The 21,193-nt window shown below is 46.8% G+C and overlaps 1 protein-coding gene across 1 annotated transcript in view; it reads left to right on the top strand.

Moving 5' to 3' along the window:
• The first annotated feature begins 15,039 nt into the window (after positions 1-15,039).
• Susd4 (sushi domain containing 4) overlaps positions 15,040-21,193 on the top strand; it is a 122,445-nt gene continuing 116,291 nt past the window's right edge. Inside the window, exons 1-2 of the mRNA XM_052200987.1 lie at positions 15,040-15,174; positions 15,779-15,961. Of these exons, the coding sequence (XP_052056947.1) occupies positions 15,814-15,961 (148 nt within the window). The 5' untranslated portion in view covers positions 15,040-15,174; positions 15,779-15,813. The remainder of the gene's footprint in view (positions 15,175-15,778; positions 15,962-21,193) is intronic.

Here is a 21,193-nt window from a genome sequence, read left to right on the forward strand (position 1 = left end):
TGCAAGGTGTGGAAAGCAAGCATCCACCAATCACTGCTCTGGCCCCTAGCGAGCCCAAGGGATGCTTTCACGGTTACCTTTGTGCACTTTAGAACAGCAACAGGCAACTCTGATTTTCCTCTAACGTGTGAATTACAGCTTTAAAAAAAAATCAAAATATGCTGTTTTCAAATAGCCCCTCGAAGATTTCATTTATTAGTAATTAATCTTATTTTCTCCACTTTTTTGAGATTTTTTTCGCCCTTTGCTGAGGGGCGAGTGACTCTGGATCTTCTTTCAGGCAGGTGATGTTGAGCACGTTGCTCCCGTGAGCCCGAGTTCTAGAAAGCTGGGCTCTTGTGAAGGCGAGCTGAGATGAAGTGCGGGACGCTGGGCACCACAATGCCATCAATAAATGGTGCCCTACTAGGCTTCGGTTAAAGCTTTTAACGCTTAAATGTATTAGTTTACAAGTTTTTTCTGCAGATCTCTAGCTGAACAGATTTACTAGATTAATGTAACCTGAACACAGTTTGGGTAAAGTGTCAGAGAAGTGACTCGCAGATTCTGTCAGGTCAGCTGGGTTTTCCCTCATCTAAGGTTGTTTTGGTCTGGGTGTATGCCTCCAAACTGAATGCTTTGAAATCTAATCACCATGATGGTGGCATTAAGGGGTAGGGACCATCGATAGATGATTGAGACGTGAGGGTAGACCCCCATAGAAGACATTGGTACGCTTGTTCCAGAGCTTCATTCCAGTTTGCAAGAGTTGGCTCCAAGATGCTGTGAGACAGAAGGCAGTAGCAGGCAGACCCAGGACAGCGCTAATCTGATCTGGTGGGGACTCTGGAAAATGTGTGGTCCAAGGGAACAGTGTGAACAGTGGGCTTCCCTGGATTTGGGTTAGAAGTAGAAGACACCTAGATAGTGGTCAGGACTAAAGCGACTTCAATCATGTCAGAGTGTACCTGGAATATCTCACAGCAATACCAAGGATGCCTGATGCTCATGGTACCAGGAATCCAACTTGTAAAAGTCTTTCTATTGGTTTATTCATGAAGGTTCGTTCCACCTGTGGCTCTGAGGCCATCCCTCCACTGACTATAAATATAGCCCTATATAAAATGGCTTACTTAAAATTTTGTTTAGGGTGTGTGCACAGGCATGTGCAAGTTTGTGTGTGTGTGTGTGTGTGTGTACTCCATTACCCAGTTCTCAAGTATGATTTTTGCAGATGACAACATTGTGCCACAGGCCAAAAGCTTTTACATGCTTGAAAGCCTAAAGACTGTGTGAGGCAGCCAGCCAAGGCTACCCAGGAGCAATGCAGTGGCTGTAACTTAGAATGCCCACGGTCACTTCACACTAAACAGCCCTTATAAGAGGTAGCCCTCAGTGGCTGGAGGTACTTGCTGTCACTTGTTCCCCAGGACCCACGTGGTAGACAGAGCCAGCAAACGCCTACAACTTGTGCTCTGATCTCTTCATACACACCTGTGGCACACCCAAGTCCATGTGTGCACACGCAAATATGTTCAATAACAAATATAAATCTGCGTACTAAAATCATAGCAGGCCACTGTGTCTGTGTGTGTGTCCACACTCTTGAGTGGGCTGCAGTGCACATGTGAAGGTCAGAGCTCGGGCAACCACTGAGAAACAAAGGCCCGTGAACAAGTCTGCTTTTTCCTCAGGCTTCTTTTTATCTGGGACATTGGGGGGAAGGCTCAGCCACACCCTCTCTGAGGAAAGGTCTCCCTTTCACAGTTAATCCTTAATGACTAGCAAATGCAGTACAGGGAACAATGTCTGAGACATACTGGTGAAACCCCGAGGAGGAAGCCTTCTGAGGGGCTTGAGGGCTTGGGGCCTGACAGCACCCCGCGCCTGCGTTTCCATATCCCAGTGTGACTCCTTGGAAGGCCTCAGCTTGCTTCAAGTCGGGGCTCCCAGGAGCACAGTGAGAGAGATGTTTTGTGAATGCCAAGCTGCCAAGCATCCCCTGGATGCTGAGAACAAATCAGTCTCCTTTTTATTTGGCAGTGAAATCCTCAACGGACTGCATTGTGTGTCTCAGAATGTGGCCTTCTGCCAAATGAAGACCTGGGCCGCCCTCTTTCTGAGTTTGGTGGAGGATTGAAAACTATTGTAAAATGTGCTCTGAGCCCACATTTCAACTGAACCCATGGGTTCTGTGTACTTATGGTTCCTGCATTCATTCTCTCTCTCTCTCTCCTATTTTTCTCTCTCTTTCTCTCTGACTCTCTCTGCATAGTTCTTAATGCTCGGATGAGTCAAAGAGGAGAAATCAGAAAGTCACATGTGGTACGGGTGCTTGAACATGGATTGTCCAAACTGACATGTGCTCAGGTACACAATACACGCTGGGGCTTGGACGCTGGGGGCTGCAGAGATGGCTCAGCCGTTAAGAGCACCCTTAGCTCTTGGAGAGGGCCTAAGTTTTGTTCTTAGCACCTATGGTGGGCAGCTCATAGGTACTGACGTCCCCTTCTGGTATCCACTGGCACACACTCGGTATACACACATAAACAGAAATAAATCCTATGAAGTGAAATACAACCAAATATAAACAAAGTGCACATTGGATTCTATAAACAAAACAGGAAAAATAGCAAAACCCACCAATGCTTCTTATTTTACACTGGCTGCATCTTAAATCATATTTAAGCCCATCAGACTAAATGCAATATATTATCAAAATTAATTTTATGCTTCTTTTACTTGCTCTGATATGAATTCTAGGAGATTTAAATGTGCATATATGGAGATGTAATATACATTATGGTATGATTATTTTGTGTAAAAGAGATTATTTAAGTTTATTTTAACTGAAATATAAAAATTACAAATTCATGGGATGCTGTGTAATATTTTGATATATTCCTGCATCGTGGGATCTTTAGATCAGAATAAACAAAGCTGTCTCCTCAAACATTTCTCATTCCTCCACTGTGGAACTTGTGAAATCCCTTTGTCTCCCTTTCTGACATGAACTGTACACAACTGTTATCTATGGTCACCTCCTGTGCATAGCTCTGGAGCTCCTGTGGTCACGTGACTGTTACTTAGCACCCATTGATCAACCTCTCTGCATCCTGATTTATTTCTGTTTCTCTAAGTAATGAAAAGTTCCCAGTGCTCGGGCTGTAAATGAAGGCTTTCAACACTCAGGTAGTTTTTATTTTATATAAATTTATTGCTTTTATATAAATGTATTGCTTTGAAATCACACACACACCACCACCACCACCACCACCACCACCACCACCACATATGAAGGTTAGAGAACAAGATTGAGTATCGGTCCTCAGGTGCGGTCGGTCTTTCATATGAGGCAGGGTCTCTCCCTGGCTTGAAACTTGTCCAGCTAGGCCAGGCTAGCTGATTGTCCAGCTTCCATGGCTCTACCTGTCTCCAGCTCTGCTCTCCCCATTACTGGGATAACACCACCCTTCACAGCCCCAAGGCAAGCGCTTTACTGACTGAGCCATCTCTCCAGCTCCTGAGGTCACCTTTTCTAAGAGGATACTATTTAAGTCAGAAAGGTTTTTGTTTTGTTTAGTTTGTTGTTAATCCCTAGATGGTACAACAAATTTTAATTTCCAAATTTCAGCTTTATGGTATACTTTTAATATCATGGGGTTTAGGGTCTTTATGTCCATCTCCACAGTTTCCTTATTATGTAGGAAAACACTCGACACCAACACACAACGCCAAGTGACAATTTCTAAAACCACGGACCTGGGTCATGCTCTACGTGTGCCTGCAATGTACAGTGGACTTACCAAAGACCAGGGGAACAGAACAAATGAACATGCAAACAAATCATACAGCCACCCAATGAGATAAATAAGAACCAAGTTAGAATGTATTTATGCTAATGGAGTGCTAAGCATGAGCATTCTAGCCTGTAAACAACTCCCCCCTCCCCCACCCTTTAAAAAAAAGAAAGAAAAGAAAATAGTGGGTTAAGAACCTGGAAATAGGCAAGTTAAGTTGCTATGGAAACAATCACAGTGCAAATATTCCAAGTGGATGAGAGGTTATGTGTGTAAAAATGATGGCTGACACCCTCCGAGCATGTGCTGGAACATGCCTGTGAGTGCTTTACGTGTAAACTTGACCATGGCAAAGCCAAGTGGGGCTTGCTGTTTCTGGAGGCACCAAGAGAGAATTCTGGCGTTCATGAAGCTGGTACTGGGCAGAGGATCCCGAACTGGAATCTGGGATCTCACACCTAACTTAGCACTCTCGTACGCAGCCTTCCATAGCCAGCTCTTACAGGCTAACGCTACTTTCTTATAGGCAGACAAATGTGTGGACCAGAGCTGAGAAGATTTTAAACACTTGTGGTTTTGCTGCAGCCTAAGATTTTAATACTTTTCACACTTGTAACCTGAATCAAATTATAAGCTTGAGAGATGCTAATCAATTCTCACAGAGAAAGAGAGAACTCTAAAGCATGTTCAGAGCCAAGGGTGAGCTGCATTCCCTGGGAGTGGGAGGTTGGGGGTGTGGGGTGGGCAAAAATGCTACAGTCAGCAAGTTACTCATCGGAGACATGGAACCCAAAATTTTCCATGTGATAGTCATTTCCTTTAAAGTACCATCTGTGTCTTAGGGTGTTGCACAGAGGACAAAGCTCGCCCTTGGTGGCTCACCCAATACGATGGCCCCTTATTGAATAATTTTTCTTTAAAGACGGTTTTGGTTGAAAATTTTAAACAGTGTAAGTCTTTCAAGGCTCTATATTTTTCTGTCTTGCTAAAGTTGAGCCTATGCTTTTAACTTTTAAGAGCCTTTGTTTTCTCAGAAGGTCCTAGAGAGGGAAGATAGTACTGCTGGGTTGGGGACTGTGTGTGTACTACAGTATGTGGGCCATTGTCAATCCTTGGCTGCCATTGTCAGTAGGCAGGGACCCCTGAGCCCACTGAAATCCCAGCCTCTGCCCTGAGCAGGCTTAGTCAATTATGGCTGGTTCACAGAAAGCAGGGCACAGTACTCTTTTCTACTCAAAGCTGCCTATGTTCAGGGACAGAGAACTCCAGCAAGTGTGGGTGGCCTTTTGTGCACTCAGAAATCACCTATGTCCGCAGGAGCTGTCCAAAGGCACCTCTGTCCTCCTGCCACAGCCACGGCTGGAGAAAGCCACCACCTGCCCTCTACATGTAGTGGTGCCCTTCCCCACCTTTATTTCTCAAGTAGATCCCACTGTACAGTCTCGTGGCTCCTTTAGAGAACCAGAACTTTTCTTTTTTGTGATCTGTGGCCACAGCAGACCCACACTTGGAGCTTCTGGAATGCCTGACTAAGCAAGTCCTCCTGCAGCAACTTCAGCAGCCTCCCATTGTCTCTACCACACCTGGGCCAGCCACCCCGGGGGCCCTTGATAGATAAACGCTGGAGTGGAGTGAGTGTCTCATCACTGTTAAGCCTTTCCCAGTGGGCACCTGGCTTCTGTTAATGTGTCTGTACAGCCACCATGATGAATTTCAGCCTCTCTCTGACTCAAGCCCTGAGAGCCGTTCCCTAGTCATTTCTTTTTCTATTCTGACCTATTATGTCTGTGAAGAAATGGAAGTCAATGGTTCTCTCGAGTGAACCCTTTTCAGTTTGCTCTCTGGTTCTGTAAGAAAGTAACTGAGATAAGTCAAAAAGAGGAAAAGTTTGGGTTCATCATTTTGGAGGTCTCACAGTTGGCCCATTGTTCTGGGGCCTATGGTGAGGGAGTACACCGCCAAGGGAGCACACTCATGGTGAAGGGGGGAAGCAGACGAGAGCAAGGGGTCCACACCCCAGTAGAACCCTCATGGTCATGGCCTGGGGACTTAACTTCCTCTCACTGGGCTCCATTCCTAAAGGTTCCATCAACCACAAGTGTCACAGGCGGTGACCAAGCCTTCAGCACACGCACCTTGAGAAACACTTCACCAGGTATACTTCACCAGGTATACTTCACCAGGTATACTTCACCAGGTATACTTCTGGGCCTGCATCTTTCTCCTTTATGACCCAAGGTGGATATCGTCGCATCTGCCACAGCCACTCTGTCTGTACTGCTGACTCCTCCCCAAGCTATGATCCGATTCCGTAGCCTCCATGTTGACAACTCCCCACCATCTGGCTTCCTGACTCAGGACACGCGTGCTGTGGTGACGTCTGTCCTCCAGGATACTTGGTGTTCTTACTCCAGAGCACTTCTGCCCAGTCGAGGCTTCTGCAGGAAGTAGAATGTTGTGTCTACAGCTGTCCCTTAAGGAGGCCACTAGCCACCTGTGGTGACTGTGTACAAAATGCAGCGAGCAGGACTGAGGACATGGACTTTTAGGTTTAAATAATTACAGTCAGATTAGGCATCGGTGGATAAGTGGCCCCCATCTGGACAATAGAACTCAAGAATGTGAGCTCTGAGAACTATTACTTTAAGTACACTCACATACACTAAAGCTTTACTGACTCCTGACTGTGCAAAGCCTGGGTAAGAAACCTGAACTCTTTAAGTCAGCTGATCGCTGTCATCGAATAGTTTGACACTAATTCCAGAGGAAATAAGGTGGTTCTGAACGAGAGGACCAGAATTACACTTGCTAAGTGTTGGACTCTGGCTAGCTTCGGTGCTTACTGTGAGTGTGTGGCTGTCACCCTCACAATTGGTATCATCACTGTTATCTGATGCACACACATTGCCTTTTCTAATTTCCAGTCCAGACGCTTGAATGTCCAGCAAAACTGGCTTAGTAAGTTTTTTATTTTTTTAAGATTTATTTATTTATGATATGTAAGTACACTGTAGCTGTCTTCAGACACCAGAAGAGGCATCAGATCCCATGACAGATGATTGTGAGCCACCAAGTGGTTGTCAGGATGGAACTCAGGACCTTCGGAAGGACAGACAGTGCTCTTGGCCACTGAGCCATCTCTCCAGCCCCTGGCTTAGTGAGTTTTGACTTGCATTTTTAATCTGAAATACATTAGACTAGAATAAGAAATATGTACCTGCCCCGTGGTAGAGGTGGGTGTTGATTTGTTAGATTTTCCCTTCTATATGGGTGCATGGTGTACCAGAGGGCAAAGTGAAGTACAACATTCTTACCATGAGTTACATTTAAAAAGTCATGTTTCTCTCAAATTATCTATTTAGGTCAAGTGTGTTTATGACTAGTATGGGTCGAGACTGATACGGAGTTGAAATCTGGTGGCTTCTGCCAGTCTTCATCTTCATGTTTTGGCACGGCTCCCTATTGTCTTTGAATTGTCTTTTGAATAAAGTTTAAATCCCTCTTGATTGCTGTACTGGCTGGTTTTGTGTGTCAACTTGACACAAGCTGGAGTTATCACAGAAAAAGGAGCCTCCCTTGAGGAAATGTCTGCACAAGATCCAACTGTAAGGCATTTTCTCAATTAGTGATGAAGAGGGGAGGGTCTAGACCATTGTAGGTGGTGCCATCCCTGGGCTGGTGGTTCTATAAGAAAGCAAGCTGAGCAAGCCAAGAGAAGCAAGCCAGTAAGTAACATCCCTCCATGTCCTCTGCATCAGCTCCTGCTTCCTGACCTGTGTTAGTTCCTGTTCTGATTTTCTTTGGTGACGAACAGCAATGTGGAAATATAAGCTGAATAAACCCTTTCCTCCCCAACTTGCTTCTTGGTCCTGATGTTTTGTGCAGGAATAGAAACCCTGACTAAGACAGTGGCCCAAACAGCCACACATGGCCCTTTACCCACACTCTCTCCAGGTACAATGGCCTCTCCATAATTTCCCAAGTCACCTTGACATGTTCTACGTATGTCTAATACTGTTGTGATCCTCGTAGAATTAAATTTCTCCCTTGAGAGTGACGATTCATAATATAAAGTCTGTGGCAAGATTTCATTTCCGTATGGTGTACAGTGGAAGGGTGGTACACTTCTGTGCCCTTCCATCTGGGTCCCACATGAAGAGGGAGAGGGCGGAGCTAAGGGCCACCTCATTAGCTCTCTCAGGCTTCTAGACGCTTTGTTACCTTTTGAGAATAGAAATGCAAACATTCAGCTTCCTCAAGACCGGATTGTGCCTCTGTGAAGGAAACCATTTATCCAGTGGGGTCACATAAGCCTTTATCAGCACCAGTCCAAGACGACCCCCCCCACCCTGTGGTGAATACAAAGACCAAGAGGTCATCCTTGGTCTTTGTCATCTTGTATATGTCTTCTGTTACATTGTAGCATTGTCAAAAGAAAGAAAATAAGCTCCCAGGAAACTTTACCACTAAGAGAAATCACTTCTGGGCTGGAGGGGTGGGGACTGGGATAAGCTATATTGCCTATCTCCTGCCACTTGAGTGCAAACTTTAGATGAATAAGGATTTTTCATTTGATCACTTCTGTACTTTTTACACTTAGAACAGGGCCTGGGATATAGGATCTACCACTTAATGCCTGCCTAGTCATTGAAATATGCTGGGGTTGGGTGGAGGGTAAACAAAAAATTCCATACATAAAAAATAAAGTGGCCCAGGTTTTTAACCGTGAGATTCTGGAAGGCTGGGCTGATGCCTCTGTGTGTCTGTGGGCTGGGGCTCAGCATCTCCTGGATGGATTTATGTGTGGCTGAGCATCGTCTGGGCTCTGCTAAATGCCAGGTGAGTGTTAAGAAGTTCCAGAGTGGAGGCTTTGGTCCTTCTCATGTCTTCCCTGGGCATCTTAAAGAAAATGCTCTGGCTGTGCTGACTATGGCTTTAAAGGGAGGAGTCTAAGAAACTAAGGAAGAAAAATCAGGGTGATAAAGCACACACACACACACACACACACACACACACAAGGAAAAGGTCAGGAAAACAACATTTTACTGTAATTAGCCACCACCGGGAATACATCTGAAAGCACTGACTGCCTCACCTTTACCTGGGAACCAGCTGAAGTGGGACATTTGACCAGAGGTGGTGACCACGTTAAAACAGCTCATTAGCAGCACCTGTTTGATTTTCTCCACAGACGAAACATTGCCTCCTAGAAGCCAAAGTGTAATGTTATTAAAAAATATTTACCCAATTCCAAATTCAATAAAAAGCTGAAGGTCCAGGCATTACTTCTGTTGCTGGTCTCCTCCCCCCACCCATGGTGGTGAGTTAATTTAACAGACTGAAATGATATCCTAAGCATCAGAGAGTTGTGGCAGGCCCTGAGTGGCAGCCATCTTTGCATGCTGAAATTACCCAAGGCTTGTTTTAGTGAGATGCCTGTCCATTAAGAACAAAGCTGGATGCAGAATTCGTTGCTAAGAAAAGAATCAGAGGCAAGAGACCATCATAGCCCTTAAGGAGCTGTCAATGTAAGCATGTGTGTGCGTGGTGTGTATGTTTGTGAATGGGGGTGCCCTGTGAGTGTAGATTTATTTAAGCCCGTTAGTGGTCCTTTTCTGCATGCAGAACAATTGCCCTAGACTACATTTCCCAGTTTCCTTTGCATATCAGCAAGACCATGTGACTAAATGGCCACTGTGACATCATCCTGGCTAATGGAATGTGGGCAGAATGTTTCAGGTCTGGCCCTCATACACCTTACTCTCCTTTCCCATGGGCTGATGTTAAAAAAAACATGTGTGTGTCTGTGTATAATGAATAAATTAATATGTGCATAAATTAATTATGCACTATTAATATGTCATACAGGTTTGAGCCTCTAGTGAAAAGCTGATAGTCACCCTTCCTTTCTTCTTCTTCCTCTCCCCTTCCCCCTCCTCCTCGTCTAGTATTTGATTGAGGTTCCATTTCCCAACCATGTAACTTTTTGTGGTATCACATTAGACCTTCCCTAATCACCCTAATACGAGACACCAATCAAGGATAATCCCTATGCTTTAAGCCATTCAAAACAATCCATATCAACCAATCCACAGGAGGCCTGTGAAGCAGGACTTCACCCATGCAGCCTTGCAGCTCCACCGTCTGTTCCTCTATCCGAGGGACAATCACTGGTGTGGTCCTACCTGGAAGGAGCAATTAAGTAACAAAGAATTCTGCCTCTCATTCACAAGGTGATACTGTGGCATACTTCACCATCTTTGAATCTTATAAAATGAGTCAGATTACAGAAAACCAAAGGCCTGGTCAATCCATAAGCAGTTTGCATTCTTAGAGGTAGAAGGTGGACATTTGTTTTCCCTGCATCTGCCTCAAACATATGTCTGCACATGTATGCATACATACAGTGTATGTCCATAGCAGTACATCAAGGACTTCCTTAATTGGCATTCTGCAAAGTATCAGTCATCTTGGGCACCTTTCCATGGGTCTGTGAGTCCATCAGGGAGCAGAGAGCTCTCTGAAGTGTCCAGTCCTTCCTAGTCTTGTGTCTTTATCTTTAGACCAATGCTAAGCTTGCCTCCTGCATGGTTTTCCATGCTCCTCTCGACATGGTTCTAGGTGTGTCTCGGACATTGTTCCATTTGACGTTTCTCTGCTTGTGTTGAAAACTCTGTCTTTGGTCTCTTCCTAACCTTTCCTGCCTAGGCTGTTCCATCTGCCCAGGAAACTTGTTGAACCCTTTGATTCTCCTCAAATCCATGCAGACACACAGTTGTCTGTCCTTACATAGCGTGTTGAGGTCACCTCCAGGATCCTGTCCCAGAGCACCCTCTCATTTGTACTTACCAATCATCGTTTCTATTACTTTAATTATTTATTCATTTTTTAACCTTCCCACAGACTATGAACTTGTTGCATAGTGCATGTTTTGTGGTCTTTGTGCTCTGTGTCAACACAGTGAGTAGACTTTGTGTGGACAGAGGAGCCAGGGATGGCACACATGCCCAAATGAGCTCTTTTATCCAGTTCTGCAGCCCCGGAAACTTGCCTGCTCACGGACTGGGTGGATAGACCACAAGCCTTGAAAGCTTCTCCATCTTCACAAAACACGTCATTCAGTGCAACTCTGGGCTCATGTCTGCATGCTCTAGGATCAGTAACTCGATTGTCCACTTCCCTGATGCTCACGATTCAAGAAACTAGAGGAGAAGAGAACATTACCTGGCTTCAGTCTTTACTTTTCAAACAATGTTTTCCTCAAAGTCCATATGTTAGAAATTGAATCCTCGAATGGCACAATGCATAAAGCAGAGTCGGGTAGGAGTTGTTTGGAGTCCATCTCCACGAGCATGAACTGATGCAGCTCTGGGAGTGGGTGGGTTCTGATAACAGGATGAAGGTCAGTCTTTTTCAGCTGTCAGTCTCTGTCTCCCCCCTCCCTCCTCCTCCGTGTATTTATGTCTGGCCACATGATATCTTCTGCAATGCTATAATGTAGCAATACCCTCACCAGCAGCAGTTCTTGATCTTGAACTACCTAGTCTCCAGGACATGAGCCAAGAAATTTTCCATTATTTATAAACTATATCTAAATGCCTGCCTGTGGCATTTAGATATAGCAGCAGAAAGCAGAGGATGAGTTCCCCTGCCATTTCATGACTGCTTCTGTGTCTGCTTAATACCTCAAGAAGTCTACAATGAGTCTGGAAACCTTTGCCTTTTTCTGCCGTTAGTAGTGAACTCCTGTATGGGTGAGAAAGACAGAGCAGGTAAGTTTCCCCCTCACTTGGTAGGAGGTAAGTCCTGCTATCTCCTGCACTCCATGTCCCCTGACTTCCTTTTCTGGAGAAAGTGTATATCCAATTATATCTAAGATGACTTGCTTTTGAGATTCCAGTACCTCAGAAGATGGCCATTTTTTGAGACAAGGCCTTTAAAGAGGCAATTAGTCTAAATGAGGCCATTAGGATTGTCCCAGGCACCACAGAGGAATGCCCACATGAACACACGGGAGAAGACTGTCAGCTGCACACATGCCAACATTTGCACTTTGCATAAACAGCCCCTGGAACCGGGACAGATTGAATTCCTGTTGTATAAGCCACCAAGTACAGGGTATTTTATGGACGCTATGGAAAAAATAAAACACAATATAGGAAACTGATGCAATATTGTGCTGAAGCCACCCTCCCAATGCTTCATTGTGTGAGTCAGAATGATGGGAATGCCCAGTCCTATTCTGCACTGAGGAGAGAGCCCAGCGTGACCATGTGCCCCTTTCTCAAACAAACTCTAACTGCTGGATCTGGGTGGGCAATGGGGAAATCAGCTAGCTTTAGTTTGACTACAAGCTGGCAAAGAGTCTGGAAACTGTCACATAAAATGAAGTGGCTGTATAGAATCCGCAGAAGACAAAGGCCAAGGAAACTGATGCTATCTCCAACTGAATGAAGTGCCGTCTTCCATTTTTTTTAAATTTATATTTGTAAGATTTTTGCCTGCATGTCTGTAAGCACACCGCATTCATGCCTGGTGCCTGTGAAGATCAGAAGAGGGCAAGGCTATCAGATCCTCTGGGACTAGAATTACAGATGGTTGTGAGCCACCAGGGGTGGGGCGGGGTGGGGCTGGGAATATAACCCCTCATCATCTGAGGAACAGCAAGAAGTCTTAACCACTGAGCCATCTCTCCAGCCTTGAAAGTTTGTCTTAAAGAAGGAGAATTTGGCTTAGCTGTGTGGGCCCAGAAAGGAAGGAGAAGCAGAACCACAGACAATGCTTTGGGAAGGGTTCTTGGTTCTGTTATAGCTTTGTCAACATAATACAAAGCATAACTGAGAAGAGGAAATCTCAACTGAAGAATTGTCCCCATGTGGCCATATCTGGGGGAATTTTTTTCTTAAATGCTGATTAAATGAAGGAGGGCCCAGCCTACTGTATGAGTATGTGTGTATGTGTGCACGTGCCTGTGTGTGTGTTTGTGTATGTGTGTATATGTATGTGTATGTGTAAGTATGACTGTGTGTGTATGTATGTGTGTATGAGTGTGTGTGTGCATGTGTGTATGTGAGTGTGTATGTGTGTGTATGTATATGTGTATATATGTGTGTGTGTGTATGTCTGTGTGTGTGCGCGCACACGTGCATGTGATTGTGTGATTCCTAGGCAGATGGGCCTGAGCTGTAATATGAAAGTCTGCTGAACAACCCACGGGAAGTAAAGCTGGCAAGCAACATTCCTCCACGGCCGAGTTCCTCCTCAGCTCCTGCCTTGACTTTCCTTAATGGTGGACTGGAACTTGTAAGCCAAGTAAAACTCTTTGCCTCCCCAAGTTGTTTTTGGTCAGTGTTTTATCACAATATCAGAAAAACAAAGTAGAGCAGTCCCACACAAGAAAGGCTTTTCTGAGTGCTACTGGCAGCTACAACAACAGGCTGAGGCTGTTAATTTTTGTGGTACTAGGGGTGGAGCCATGTGCCTCACACAAGAGTTAGGCCAGTGGTCTCCTCCTGAGATGTAGCTCCAGCTGGATACTACTATGGTACAAAGGAAATTAAGCACAGATCCCATGTTTGGGCTAGATGAACTTGGATGTTCCTGTCGGCCCTGGCACTCTGTAGAAACGGACTGCTGCAGCTAAGGGGCAAGATTTCAGATATGTTTGATGCATGGTCAACAAATAATTTTATGCCCTGTGGATCTGACAGCTATTTTAAAATGGTAGATATTTCACTGAGAATAAACTAGAATAAGTATTCAATTTGCAGCGAACAATCTTAGGGCCTTGGAAACACAGAAAAATGCCCAAGTAATGCTTTGGGGGCCTCAAAGTACACGCTTTAGCAGGAATGCATTTGTGATAGCCAAAACTGTTAAACTTACTCTGTGCAAAGCTGACATCTCAATTTTACAAATCGGGGGAGGGGGAAACCCAACAACAGTGAACTAGATTTATCTACTAAAAGCTAATTTCTCCTGCAAGAATTTGTTAAAATTACTCTCAGTAAGAGCCAACACGGTAAAAGCTGTAATTTCCCAACTACCTTCGGTATGTGAGATTTTGGGAAAGTCGATAGAAGGACGGGATGATTTGGTGGCTGTATCAGAAACATGGTTTTTCATATCCACAAATTGCTACAGAATAATGGAGTACCAGTGGTTCAAAAATACTGCCTGCTGGCACTGCCTCATTAAGGCACACCCTGTAATCACCGTGGCTGGAACGTGGACCCTCGGAGCCCAGCCCAGACCTCAGAGGGAGGTCTAGCTTGCTGGAGAACAGAGCTAGCAGCAGGCTGAACTTAAGACACCAGAAAGGGATCTCTGACCAGGGGAACTTTTTTTCTCCTGAGGACCCCCTGATCCTTTCAGGTTCTTAGCCACAGGAAATAAGCCTTCCCTTCCGGTGATACCCAGCTTTCCGCATTGGCACCCATCGTCTCACCGCTCGGTCTCTTGTCTCCCTGGAGGAGAGCCTCTCAAGAGAAAGCTCCGAGAGATGCGTGCATCTCTAAGGCAGCCACGAGGGGGAAATGCCTCCTCGGGCTGTCCACTGAGCTCAAGGGGAGGCTCAGACCCCGTGGAGATGCTCGGGGTCACCAAGAACTTGAGGTTTTAGCACCAAGGGTTGTGCTTACTCTGCCCCATTCAAGTTAACCCTGTCATCGGTGGATGGTCCTGGGTGGGATCATCCTGTCCACCTCCACGTTCGAGGTCGCAGCCTCTGGTGGCACGCACGGGACTAAGGGCTCCAGAGGCCACCACTGGTGAAGGATCGCGGTGCAGACCTGCGGTGTGTGTGCGCGTGCGTGTGCCTGGGTATGTGTGCGTGCATATGCGTATGCGCGTGTGTGAATGCGTGTGCGTGTGTGCCGCCGCCTGGCGACTCGTGCTCGACAGGTGCAGGCGCGCCAGCTTCCCATTGGCCACGGCGTCCTCCTCTGCCCACGCCGTCCCCCTTCCCCCTGCTACCGGCGCTGGCTGGGACCCGCCGAGGCGCGTGCAGGCCCGCGCGCCCCTGCCCTTCCCGCGCGCGCCAGGGCCTCGTCCCTTCCTCCCCCTCTCCGCGCCGCCGCCGCGCGCTCCCGAGCTCAGGTAGCGGGCGCGCGGGCGCCTCCCCGGGGGCGCGCAGCCCGGCAGCCGTGGCCCTCGTCACCCCCGTCCCCGGCCACTCGGGGGAGCCCGGGGAGGGAGCGCGCGGCGGGACGGGCGGGGGCGGTGTAGCCCAGCAGCCGCCGAGGCTTCCGTCTCGCTCTCTCGCTCGCTCTCTGTCTTGCTTGCTCGCTCGCTCGCTCGCGCAGCGGCGGCAGCAGAGGTCGCGCACAGATGCGGGTTAGACTGGCGGGGGGAGGAGGCGGAGGAGGGAAGGAAGCTGCATGCATGAGACCCACAGGTAAGAGCCGGAGCCCGGAAGGGGCTTGCCTGCCCCGGGGAGGCGTGCGCAGGCCGGGCTGGGCGAGTTGGCTCCTGGCTCAGCTCCCCTAAGGGAGGAATTTTTAAAATAAAAATAACAGCTCAGATTTCATAAGGGACTGGGGCAATAGGAACCTCCCAATCCTTGGAAAAGCAGAGAAGTATCCAGGGGCAGCAGGGGGCACATTGTGAGATTCCTCAGAGTGAAATGTACAGGCCCAGGGAAAAGTGTTTTCTCAGCTGCTTGATGCTAGAAGGCTTTAGACTTTCCTGCCATGATCAGAACCGCTGAATCCCGGGGACCAGCACAGAGCCAGTGTGCACTAACCCCTGTCCTGTCTCCCCTCCTCCATTCCTCCCGCACGCGCAGTATCCCAGGGTGGCTGTTACTCTCTGGACCCTGCATGGGGGGTGGCAGGGAGGATTTCGCTGTGGGAAAGGGGGCGGGGGCTGCGCAGGGGCGAACAGGGATGGGATGGAGCCCGCAAAGCCCAGGCACCGGGTCCCCAGGGCGGAGGAGGGAGAGCTTGGCCCCAGAGCCCGGGCAACCCCGGTGTATTGTCGTGTTCCGCTCCTGGTTGCAGACTCTTGCAAGCTGGATGCCCTCTGTGGATGAAAGATGTATCATGGAATGAACCCGAGCAATGGAGATGGATTTCTAGAGCAGCAGCTGCAGCAACAGCAGCCTCAGTCCCCCCAGAGACTCTTGGCCGTGATCCTGTGGTTTCAACTGGCGCTGTGCTTTGGCCCTGCCCAGCTCACGGGTGGTAAGTGACCCCGCCGTAGTGTGGTGGGGGAGCTTTGGATGGCCCAGTAGGGAAGGGAGTCAATGCTGACAGGACAGCCCTGCACCTCCTGCATACATTGCAGACTTTAGGGATGCCGGAGAAATAGAGTCCCTGTGTCCCAGCCTTCTGCAAAACCCCTGGAGTTCACGGAAAATTGTGTGGAACCGGGGTAGGTTCGCACACTCACCGACAGCCCAGGTGGGCTTTTCTGAAGGAAAGGCAAAAAACCTGGTGCATTTTCCCATCTTGGCCCAGAGGAAAAGGGGGGGGGGGGGCGGGAAGCAGTGTTTTTGTGGTCCTTCGACCCCTCGATCAGGTCAGGTTTGGGCTTCTGGATTTGAACCACGTTAGAATAAACCGCTTTGAAGAATGTAAAGGGTCTGAAAACATGGTCAGACCAGTTGAAGGACAGGTTTATTTGAAAGTTAACTTTCTCTTTCTTGGAGGTGGTGTGCTGAGGCTTGTAGGTGGCTGTTGGAGGTGGGGAAGGGTTGTAGAGCTTTCTTTCCTTCAGGTATGTTTCTGGGAGACTGCTTAGCAAGGTCTGATTTACAGGGGGGATTAAGTCAAGTACTCTTCTATGAAGTGGAAGTCCTGAAATCAAATTGATAGCCCCAGTCCCTGTAGGCGGCTAATCTATAACATGCTTGATTCCAAGAGAGAGGGCTATCTTTTGGTTGTGGTCGAGGAAGACAGATGGAGTTCCTGACTGAATTTCCCCCGCTTAACTATCTCCCTTTCTCCCTTGTACACCGCCGTCCATCATTCCTGCCTGCTCCAGGTCCTCCTTGAGACATTGCTGATGCGGGCATGTGAAGGACGGTTTCCGTTCTCCTAGCAGAAATACTGTGAATGCCTAAGTAGATTGTCATTCGATGAAAAACAAGTATTGCTTGGCGTAAATGAGCCATTTCCATGTTGGAAAATATTGCTGTTTCAGAGACTTTGAAGGTGAAGACGGGGCAAATAAAGTTAGTAGACATTTAGCAGGACTGACGGAGGAGAATGATAAGGTAGGCCTTAGCACAGAGCAGTCGGCGATTCGGCTGTCCGCATGGCGGCCATATGATGCCCTAGGTCGTGAGAATGTGTATAGTGGTGTGCAAAGAGTCAGAATTACAGAGGAAACTGACTTTTGCTTTGGATAGAGAGGGTGGGTGGGTGGTTGTGTTTACTTTAGTTTTTCCCCAAGGAATAACTTTTTGTGCTGTTATTTTAGTTTTTACTAGAAGCACCTCAGAGGTAGGCTATCTTCTTCACAGAGGACAGAGTCAAGTGTGGGTCCAGACCATGTCTTTGTGGCCCGCCAGCACTCTCCTGTCTCTGGATACTAACTCTACTTCATGAGTACTTGGGAGTCAGTACGTAAGTGACCACTGAACAGGTCTGGGTCTTTTTCCCTTAGCTGGCCTATCAGTTCTGGCTCCCAGTCCTTCTAACCAGGTCCACGTGCTTTTCCGTCTCCTGGCACAGGTCCCTCATGTAGATGACAGATGAGGTAATGGGGTCCCTCTCCCTGAGTCTCTGCTGTTGGTATAGGACGTGTGAGGTCTGAGCATTCGCTGGATTTAAGGGCTATGTTCTTGGTTTCATCCATTACTGTTTAAGGGCTATGTTCTTGGTTTCATCCATTACTGTTTTCTGGGCTTTCTCAGCTTAGTTTCCCAAGATCCTCTGGACTCACCAGTCACCTTTGCAGTCCGCACAGTTTGTACAGTGGTGTCTTTATCTCTTCTCAGAGCCTTGAAAACAGAGGGTTCCCTGTCACCCTTCAGTGTCAAAACCCTTTCCTTTTAGGGATCATCTGCTACAGAATGGGTGGCCACCAGCCCGATGTCACCTTCAGTAACTATTTGGCTGACACTGACATGCAAAGGAATACTTACCATTCCAGGATTTGCACATGAATCCACAGTTTGGGCAGGAAGGAATGGTGGGGGACATTCTAAGGCATTTACTTTCTTAGAAAAGAAATCTGTGGAGTACGCAGGTTGACACTAAAGGCAAATTTACCTTTACTCCTGACCTTTGCTCTTAAAAAGTTCCATGTGTACTCAAAAAACCTGGGATCTTGTTAAAAGGTAGATCCTGATTCCGTTAGCTTTGGGTGGTTCCTCAAAGACTCCATTTCTTTGTTCTTTATTAGTTTTATTTATGTGTGTGTTTGAGTATCTGCCAGTTCCCTAGGAGACCAGAAGGAAGCGCTGGATCCCCTGAAACTTGAGCTTCAGTCAGTCATGAGCTGCACAGTGTGGGTGCTGGGATCGGAACTCAGGTCCTCCAGAAGATTGGCAGGTGCTCTTAACTTTGGAGGCATCTCTTCAGCACCAAGGGTCTACATTCTACCCCTCCTGGATAAAGCCTTTGCTGCTGGTACAAAGACCACGGTTGATTAGCAATGCTTTAGATTAAAGTATTCCTTAGAATAAGTTGCTTCTACCCCCAGACTTCCTGACCTCCTTCTCAATTACCAGATGCAAATGGCCTGCTAAGGAGCAGAGGTCTCACCCTGGTGTCTAATCTGTGGGTGAAGCACAGCTGAAATCAGCCCTCGGAGAATGCTTTCCTTTTTTAACCCACAAAAGGTGCATATTTAATAGACCCTGTTCTGAAGTGTGGATTTTCATTTTTGATTGCTTTCAGAGGAAAAAGAACACCACAATAGTGAGGTACAATAGTCAGAGCTCGGAGAGGGGGCGGAATCATGGACCCAATATAAGTATTACAGAAAAAAAGCCTAAACTAGAAAGGGAGAAATTGAGAAAATGACCAGACAAAAGAGGAGAGAGAAAAGAACTCCATCAAAACCAAAATGCTTTGTCCTGGGAAGCCAGAGATCTAATTCAACTCTTTGAGCCCTAGGAGAGCTTTTATAAGCCTGGCTTGGCTTGTGGTGATTCTGGGTGGCTCTCCCTGGGGCTGTCTTTTGTCAGCTGGCAGAAGGGTTCACATTTGGAGCCTCTGAAAAGGATTATCCTGAGCAGACTCTTACCAGGCTTATAGAGGGACACAGGGCACTGCTGTGCCCAAAATTCTTGTGTACTGTGTCTTCAGTCATTTTTCTTCTTTTGCCTCAGTCTATTTTCCCAGAAGCCTCCTGGGTTTTGAAGAATGACTAGAGCAGAACACCCAGATGTACAGGACGAGGACCTAGACTTTGCCCTAGAAGTTACTTCTCAGAGATGAGCTCCTTCTACTGTTGGACAATCAGGGTGGACTCTGATACTTGATAGCTTTGAGGGTTTTGGTGTGAGTGTGTATGTGTGTATGTGTGTATGTGTGTGTGTCTCAGCTTCCTTATCTATAAAATAAGGAGGATTTTATAAATCTTAGGGAGTTGATGCCAGGGATGGAAATGCCACAGACACTTACTTGGTAATTCCAGGAAGTCATAGAGAATTAGGAGCTAAGACAGTGCTTGGTTTTGGGTAGCTTTGATATATTTATTCAATAAACACTGATTACCTCTACCCCACCTCAAACCAAGGACTGTGGCTTACATTGTTCTTTTAAATTAATAGAACATTATTCCTCCAACAGACAATTTTAAGGTGTAGTTTAAGTGTCATTGTCTCGGGTCTCTCTGATCAGTAAACCCTCCCCTCTCCCAGGCTCCCCTTGCAGCCTCTCATCATACATTGCCCACTGAGGGCAAGGATCTTGCCCCATACATGTTTATGTTTAAGGCACCAGTTCAGCCTCTGAGCCAAACGCTCAGTTAATGTTGGCTGAGAGCAAGAAAAAGATACCCCAATTCCTGACTCACCACCTAGAAAACAATCACTGTGGGTGGGCCAGTCGTGAAAGACGCCGAGGCCACGTCCAGCTGAAGGGGATCTGGGGAGTTGGAGAAGTCAAGGGGGGCTTTAGAGACAGGGTGACACTTAGGGTGGGAGCTCGTGGCAGAGATAGTTGATACAGAGATGTGGAAATACTGTGTCACGTGATTGAACTCACCAGATAGCAGAGGATGGTCTGATGAGTCAGAATATATGACTACAGCGACCCAACGTATAGACAGACCGGTAGCTTCTAGTCTTAAGGGTGTTGGGGGCATCCTGAATGTCTCCGGTCAGGTGGGGTCTAGAGCAGGAGTGCCTCCCACTGAGTCAGTACACCTAAGTTACAGTTCTTTCTGAACTTTGCCCACGAACTCTCCTTTAGGTCCTGGTGCTATGTCCGTGTGCCAGCAGATAGGAACAAACGCTTTCTAAGCAATCAGCCGTCTTGTAGATGTGAGTAAGTGTCTTGGAGTTTTATTGAGAAAAATAATTTATACACGGCTCAGTAGAAGCTTTTCCTGCAAAACTATGTAAAATCCGAGATTCGGGCTGAACCTGGTCAACCGAGTCCCAGCTCTCCTGACATCAGTACCTGGTTCCTCAACCAAGCCTGTAGCAACTTCAGGGACTGGAAACTCAGCTTATTGACATGGTGACATCTGAAAGATCTGGGGGTACAGAAGGATTCCCCTGTAACAAGGACTGAGTCTCACATGTCACAACCCAGAAAAGAAGAGGCACATCAGGGAGACGCAGGGTTTCTTTACTTCCCGAGAGTAATGGTGAGTGTAGACAAGGGTCTTGGCCCAGTAAGTACTGATTAGAAATGAAGAAAAGCAGCTGTGCTATTCTGTTCTTGGTGTCTGGGATATATTCTTCCAAAAGTCCTTCAAGGGAGAACACAGGCGCCAAGTTCTTTACAGGGTGAACAGCGTTCAAGCTCATCCTCTGCCCTTACCAGGTCGCATGGCATTGGGCAGGTCTTATAACTTCTGCTTGACTCCATGTTTTCCATATCACAGATACTCTTACAGTAGTCTGCTCTGTGGATCACTATCGCAGTAGACAGCTCTTTGTGGCCTGAAACTATTAAGGGGAAAAGTCTAGAACAAGCCATAGCATGTGAGTGCCATTTTGAATAGCACAAGATGGTCTTTCACCAGCCTGCCCAGTTCCTCCTGCATGGAATATAAATTTTCCTTTTGTCCAGTATGCAGTACAATAGGATATTGCAAGATAATACCCAGAAGACAGTTATCATAGTGTATTGCCATAAAGGTTCTGTTTTATTGTTTGGTATTATTAATTCCTTACTACACCTAACATATAAATTTAACCTTATCTCATATATATGTGTATATATATATATATATATATATATATATCTGCATAGAGTAAAATAAAGCATGTGGAATTTGCTACTCTCTAT

This window comes from Apodemus sylvaticus, chromosome 12 (genome assembly GCF_947179515.1).
Source record: "Apodemus sylvaticus chromosome 12, mApoSyl1.1, whole genome shotgun sequence".
Taxonomy (NCBI): Eukaryota; Metazoa; Chordata; class Mammalia; order Rodentia; family Muridae; genus Apodemus; species Apodemus sylvaticus.